Source organism: Sardina pilchardus, chromosome 12, assembly GCF_963854185.1.
Source record: "Sardina pilchardus chromosome 12, fSarPil1.1, whole genome shotgun sequence".
NCBI lineage: Eukaryota > Metazoa > Chordata > Actinopteri > Clupeiformes > Clupeidae > Sardina > Sardina pilchardus.
The window spans coordinates 27,171,787-27,179,286 of NC_085005.1; the positions used below are offsets into that span (position 1 = coordinate 27,171,787).

The 7,500-nt window shown below is 43.6% G+C and overlaps 2 protein-coding genes across 9 annotated transcripts in view; one reads left to right on the top strand and one right to left on the bottom strand.

The window, feature by feature from the left end:
* The window catches only part of agxtb (alanine--glyoxylate and serine--pyruvate aminotransferase b), a 5,104-nt gene extending 4,778 nt beyond the window's left edge, over nucleotides 1-326 (bottom strand). For both annotated transcript variants that reach the window (XR_009941054.1, XM_062551535.1), the window contains exon 1: nucleotides 13-326. Coding sequence is in view for 1 of the 2 variants with exons in the window: in XM_062551535.1 (XP_062407519.1) it covers nucleotides 13-282 (270 nt within the window). In the remaining variant the exon portion in view is untranslated. The remainder of the gene's footprint in view (nucleotides 1-12) is intronic.
* Nucleotides 327-5,489: 5,163 nt separating this feature from the next.
* The window catches only part of kif1ab (kinesin family member 1Ab), a 32,712-nt gene continuing 30,701 nt past the window's right edge, over nucleotides 5,490-7,500 (top strand). For all 7 annotated transcript variants that reach the window (XM_062550440.1, XM_062550437.1, XM_062550438.1 and 4 more), the window contains exon 1: nucleotides 5,490-5,599. The gene's annotated coding sequence lies outside the window, so the exon portion shown is untranslated. The remainder of the gene's footprint in view (nucleotides 5,600-7,500) is intronic.

The following is a 7,500-nucleotide window of genomic DNA, read 5'->3' on the forward strand; positions in this document are numbered from 1 at the left end:
GTCTGTTTTTACCTCATACATCTCTGGGTGCAAATGGCCAATGATGGGTCTGCCTGCCGCAGCTAAAACACGCGGTGGAACGTTGGAAGGTCCGGGGCCGAAGAGATAACGGAAAGGTGCCTCCAGCGGCCTCAGCATGCACGCGGGTGGTGGGACGGCGACGGAGCATGCCGGACGGTGCGAACAGGTGACTGCAGGCGCACTAAGCGCGAGCAACGAGCCGTCGGCGGAGGCCTGCTGTGCCAGCCGCGCGCCCCGGGAGATCAGAGCCCTGTGCATCATGTTTGGTGCTCGCGCTTGTGCGTGCCTGTGCGAACTGCATTCGCTGTCAGGCAGTTTTAAGTTTGGACTCGTGGACGAAAACCTCAAGCAAACAAATCTTTTGACCCACAGGTTACATAGCCGCTTGCGTCATTTCAGGTTTCAACGCACACACACACACACAAACACTATGTTTTAGTCCCCACTTTCCTACTCTCTATCTTTTGCATTCACCTGATTAAGAAACATTAACTTCATAGTGTTCTATTGTTGTTTATACAATCGTGCACTTGCACATATATCTCACATAAATCTTCTCATTAGACATGTCAGACAGTCCCCTTCTGTAGAAGATAGAGGACCTCCTCCTGTACACCACATCTATCTATCTATCTATCTATCTATAAGAACAATGACAATGAGTGGAGGAAATTAAAATATTTAATCTAAAAGAACACTGATGGCCACTTGTTTTAACAATATTTTTAATGTAATCCTTAAATTTGTGAATGTGTGTGTGTGTGTGTGCTTGGGTTGTGCGTTGGGTATTGATTGGCTTGTCTGGTTGCAGAGAGGTGGGGAATGACATGGACTGTCTGAGAGGAGTTCACTGTTTCTACGACACTAGATTGGCTAGAGGATGTTTTTCTGTGATCCTCCCAACTCTCCCTTTCTCTCTCTCTCTCTCTCTCTCTCTCTCTCTCTCTCTCTCTCTCTCTCTCTGTGTGTAGGTTGCTGTGGCTCTGTTTGTAGGGGAAGAGGTTTGGGTATGAAAGGTTTATTTAAGTAATCTGTAACCTTGGTAGTCCGTTGGGCAGTTGAGACATGCTGGTATGGACCTGTTTGTGTATGTGTATTTGTGTGGGGGGTGGGTGGAATGGGATAAGTGCCCAAAGGAACAGGTTGTTGCAGACTGGTTTGTACCTGCGTTCATGTTATGCCTGTGTGTGTGTGTGTGTGTGTGTGTGTGTATGTGGCCACTGCCCAAGAACAGCCTGTAGCTGGTTCAGACAGATTATGCAACAAAAAGTAAGTATTCCCTCTCAAAGGTGGAAGTATAACAGCATTGGTGTGGGCGCGCGCGCGCACACACACACACACACACACACACACACACACACACAATGCACTAACATTCTTAGAAGGCATGGGGTAAAGAGCTGGGAAACAGGTTACCAACACTGAGAAGCAACTTAAAACTGATATTGTGGCTAACTGAATAAGCAGCATCTGTGTCCTGCCTTTTGGTTTGTAAAAGGCTGTAATAAGTTTGGTTTGGTGACGTAGCAGATGGGCGGTTGGTGTGTCAGCAAACCTTCTCACTCTCACACTCTCTTCTCAGCCATTGAATGGAAGCCAGGCTTTTTAGAAAAGCTTGGCTGTGTTACATTATTTGAGTCAGGAGGCTGCTTTTGACGTAGCACTATCAAACACTAGTGTAGAAACAGCAGATGAGGTTCAGGTGCCAGACAAGTAAGAACAACGCATGCATGAGGTCTCATGTCTGAACATTTGGGTCCATATCACCAATGAAAATAACGGACATTATTATCCCAGTTTGTGAAAAGCAGGGCAATGGATAAAAAATCTAAACGAACCAGTTAAATGTGCTCACAGGAGTGCTCATTACTGTTTTCACAATTGCCAGAACACTAAATCCATTCTCTGAACCAAATGCACAGTTGTTTGAACACATTTATTGAATCGATCTCTCTTTAGGCAAAACTATGAACGATATTCACCTAATAAAACACAAAGTGCAGATGTCATTGACTAGTTTTTGCTTAACTCTGAGCACATCCTCATGAAATAAAACACATTACGTTTTGCACAGTGATGCATAATAGTAACCACAAGTTACTATAGTGACATGACAATAATGGACAGAGACTATCAGTGAGGAATTTAGAGTATATTGTAGACTGCACACTGTAATCTCATTTACTGTACAGCTCTGAAATGTTTGACTTTTCCAGTAGCCTTTCCAGTTCTTTATTTTTTACTGAATTTACAGTTTTGTTTTTGTTTGTTTTTATTGATTGATTTTTTTTTTTTTTTTTTAGATGCAACATGCTTTGTAAACCATGAACATTTCTTGTGAAGCTATATGCCCTGCTCTGAACACTCTTGTTTGTCTTTTCCATTTTTTAATGTGGTGTGTAATGACTGCTGGGTAGTTTGAGAATGGGATTGGTGGGCTACACTGTAGTTTAAAGGGTGAAAAGTTCCAAAACATGTGTTTCAGCAATTGTGAAAAAGTGTTCTGGCACAGCAGCAATAAGAGCAACTGTGCTACTTTGTGAACTCAGGTAACAGCAGCAATAAGGGCAACTGTGCTACTTTTAGGTCTGGTGCTATTTACGGCAGATACACTCAGTAGTCAAAAATATTCAGACTCCTGCCATTACACTCACAGGAACTTCATTAACAGTCTAAATCAGTAGGTATTACAGGGTTTTTTTTTTGTTTTTTTTTTACAGTTTTTTACAGTTTTCTCATATCGTCATTAATGCATGAACAACATTTGCATAACTTTTGCATATTTGGTGCATTTCTCAAAACGATAGTGCAAACTGCACCACATAGTGAATTTGCTGTAAAAGGGTGTATCTTGCTCAAAATTCTTAGCTTATGTCTCAAAAGTACACATTCATGCCAATGAAATTGCATGTGCAATCAGAATGACCATGAGACGTCCATACACTAATTACGCCTATTATGAACAAGATGGTCAAACTGTTATGTCATGTTGTCAATATGACTGTTCACTCTGTTTTCTAATGAAAAGACCACAAGGCTACTGTACTGTAGTCTGGCTATCACCAGACCAAGCTCAAACTTTTACTGTAAGACTGAACATTAGTCTGGGGAATCTGCTCTGTATGTTCTACTGCACAAGAGTGTGATCAGCAGGCTTAGTTCAAATGACTGTACACATTTGGATAGTCCTTCAATCAGAGCAACAATCTCCAGGTGGATATAAGCCACCAATTTTGTGATTGGTCCCTGCAGATTTATAATGGAAGCAGGATAGGAAAAATGTGAAGGTTTCCTGCCTGAGCAGCAGGGACAAAATCCAATCCCTGGCAGATCAGGCTGGGTTTACCCAGTCTATCACAAGGCAGCACTAGTTTCAGTGGGGCATTGCTATTTAAAAACGGCATAGTTACACATTGTTGTGAGGGGGATTGATTGCAAGACACTATAAATGTTTCAAAGACGTTACTGGACTCTGTGTGTGTGTGTGTGTGTGTGTGTGTATTGCATGCCAAAGTTTAATTCCTGGATTACTTTATACCCTGAACCTTTACTTGGAACATTTACCTTTAACTTTAACTTTAACTTGGAAATTGAGTTGAGACTTTCAGCTTTTATCTACAGTAAGCAGTTATTTTGGGGTCATTACTGCTGTTCAAGGAGAAAAGCCAGTGTTTATGTCTTATCTTTACGCTAGTGTACTTCAATTTTCCCACTGAAAAACAGTAACATTACTGAATGAAATTTGGTGGGCATGTAGCCCCACAAGGACAGCATGGAGACATTGTTTTTTGTTTTGCTCCATCGCATTTACATACATAAAAGTTGCAGAAGGCGATGGAGAAGGAGATGGAAACAAATTGACAAGTGTGGTTTATTTTTGCGGAGAGAATGTGCAGGCGGAGTGGCCGAATGAGTGGCGGTCATATTTGTTGCATCGAGTTAAGGACCATTTATGGTGTAAATGAAGGTATTCAGTTTACAGGTTTTTGCAATTGTTTAAACACCAAAATCATATCCTACAGTTAGCAAAACCTTCTACTCAAGGACCAAAACATCAGCCCTGATTTGTGTAAGCACATTCAGCATCATACTGTTTGCAAAACAGTAAAAACACATTCATTTGTAAAACGCTACAGTAAACACATTTCTCTATTTTGGACACAGAAATTTCATATAATGTGTTCTTTCTGCAATTTCAAGGCACAACCTTCCAAAATACACATCCATGAACTAGTTGGGTGACACTTTATTACAGTATAAGGGTCCTTGTTCCAGTTTGTCTACATAATCAAGCACAGTGTAACCTATGGAACAATATGTAATATCACATTATACTCATGTTGTCCATGTATTTTAGTGTACCTACAATACACTGCAAGATTGAATGTGCCCGCTAATTTGACGCTGCCAGAACACAAAGCCAGGCATTTGCTTCCTTCAGATACAAGTTTATCACCTCTTGAACAATATTTCTGGGGGAAAAAAGAAGGGAAAAAATGATTCAAGCATAATTAGATCAAATTATGTGTTTGTGACAACAAAATAGAGTTTCGATACATACTGTAGCTTTGACTGAAGTGTTTTGCAAAGAGAGCTAAGGCATTCTACTAATTGGGTGTGGTGTTGTATTACAGTAATTGGGTGTAGTAAAAAATCGGCCCTGTTTTCAAAATTGTGCCTATAGGCAGCTGAAAACTGTAATGGTGTGTGTTAAGTGTGTGTTAGTTATATCTGTCAGTGTATACTGTAGATAGATAGATAGATAGATAGATAGATAGATAGATAGATAGATAGATAGATACTTTATTGAGCCCCAACTAAGGGAAATTCAAGAGTGCAGGCTTCCATCCTGTGGTTGAATAGTGCAACTGCAGCCTTCACAATGGTACCCGCCCAAACCCTCCCCTCTCATTCTCCATCTCTCTCTGCTCTTCTCACCCCTCCCTCCTCTCTCTGCTCTCCTCACCCCTCCCTCCTCTTTCTCTCTCTCTCTGTCTCTCTCTCTCTCTCTCACTGTCTCTCTCTCTCTGCTCTCATCATCCCTCCCTCCTCTCTCTCACTGTCTCTCTCTCTCTCTCTCTGCTCTCATCATCCCTCCCTCCTTCCGCTCTCTCCATCTCCATTCCTCTCCCACTCCATCCCTCCCTCCTCTCTTGCTGATGTCATCAGCATCACTGGAGCTCAGTGTCCTCTGTTCAGCCCACTCTATGCTGCGGCCGGCCATGTTGTTTTTGCTGTGCTGATTCTGCATCACCCCCACCCCACTCTCTCTCTCTTTCCCTCCCTCTCTCTCTCTCTCTCTTTCACTCTCTCTCTCTCTCTCCCTCCCTCTCTGAAGTTACGTACCAGGCCCCCCCTGGGTCTGTCAGCAAGGGCGCTGTGAGCCAGGCACAGACACACACACACAGACACACACACACATGCACGCGCGCGCATGCACAGAAACACAGACACGAGCGAGCAAGTGAGTGAGGTACAGGAGGGGCCAGAGAGAAGCAGAAGAGCAAGGGGACGACGCTGAAGCGCAGGCCCCCAGCAGAGAGCACCAACTGGGGGAAGAGACCGCCGACGAGCCCAGGTAAGATGACAGGCCTCCACAAATCTGACCCACACAGGCCCAGATCGGCCCAATTGGTCCAGTTCTACAGTAGTCCAGGTCTGATGCTGAATCATTGGTAGCGGTGGCAGATGCAGATACCCAGGCTGATAGATGGTACAGCTTATGTGTGTATGTGTGTGTGTGTGTTGTGATATTTTCTCGGACAAGACACTATTTGATTTTGATTGTAATGTTTGTGTGTTTCATTACTGAGATGTTAGTATTCTGCGTGACGTGTGGAATGTGTGATGTTTGTGCGTGATGGGGAAGATAATGGATGTGCGCTGTGTTGTGTGTGTGTGCGTGTGTGTGTGTGTTGTGTGTGTGTGTCAGGGCTGTGGCCTGCCCTAGATGGCCATCTTGGCGATATTTCTTGTGGTAAACAGTAGATATAGCTGCTACGCCAGATGTTTTCGGCCTGGCCGTTCAAGACGTCTTTATCTCCGCTGTCAATGAAATCATAGATGCCGATTCTGCAGTAACCACAAGACACGCGAATACGGGGTATGGTGTTCGTTACTTCGGTTTATTATTACATATACTGTTAGTAAAAATACATGCTAAATATAGACGCGATTATTTAGATTAAAACCATCGAATGTGGTCAGAAAGATGGAGGATGATTTAATGCAGGCGTAAATGTGACGGTATGTTGTTTACATTGCAGTGGTTAAATGCAGCCACAGGAAATCATGGAACTAACATCCGACTTTATTAAATCAATTGTAAAACGATTGTACGCTGTCTTGATAAGCACTTGTAGCGACATATTGCGAATGTGCTTACGTATTTAATGGGTGACTGTAATGTTAATATTTTTGGTAGAAAAAGGAAATGTCGGCGCAACGATGTTTACGTGGTGCGTGGTGCGCTCCATTCATTTCTGCGCCGGACATTTCATTATCAGCTATGCAGTCAAAATGACACAAAGCGTAATGTCGCACTGGACATTTAGATGTGTTAAACTCACAGTAGTCGCGTGCAAACGCATGAAGAACGAGCTTAAAGCATTGTTTTGGCAGCTGATGCTGAAAGCGCGCTCCCGCTGCTCAACGCACCTCGTCACAGCAGCAAGCTCCACTGCGAGCTGAGGCGCGCTCTCGCGGACACCTGCCGGCATAGTGAAGCAAGGCGATTTCGTGAGGATGACAAGGCGCTGATGATGTATTTACTTAATGTGTAAGTCATGCAGAAAGCTGTTTTAGTCGGAAGTGTTGCCTTTGAACGTTTATTTTAGATTCCAATCATCCTATTCAGTTCAACACTCATGCAGACAGAGAGAGAGAGAGAGAGACAGAGAGAGAGAGAGAGAGAGACGGAGAGGGTGATAGAGAGAGACCCTGCATGGTCATTATAAACGGAGGCCCCTGTGCTGTATATGGACGTGCCACGGTGCAGTTGACAGAGAAACTGGGAAACAAAGAGAGTGCTGTCCACGCACGGCCATTTGTATCCAGGGGTTTATTCATAGACAGATCGGGCGGAGAGGAAGTCAGACAGGCGGCACTGAGGCTGTCAGCTCAACACCCTTTGGGGGTACGTGAGCAAGAGGGGCTGGCCCAGATAGGAGACAGCCAGCAGGGGTTGGAATGGGGCTGGATCTGGGCCATGGGGACCTGCTTCCTGGGAGGGATTTGTGTTAAATTACTGAGATGTCACCACTTTTTCCTTTTGTTTGTTTTCTTTGCAAAGGAATGTTGGCGTTGGTTTAGTGATGTTCATAATATGATATATGTTGTTATAGTAGCTTTTGTGTTTTAAGAATTTAATGGAAACAAATGTGGTCACCACAGAACAGACTGAACACTGAGACAGTTACACACCTTGACTATTGTGGCATGTGCTATGTCAGTTAAATCAACAACTGGTCAGTCTCCTAC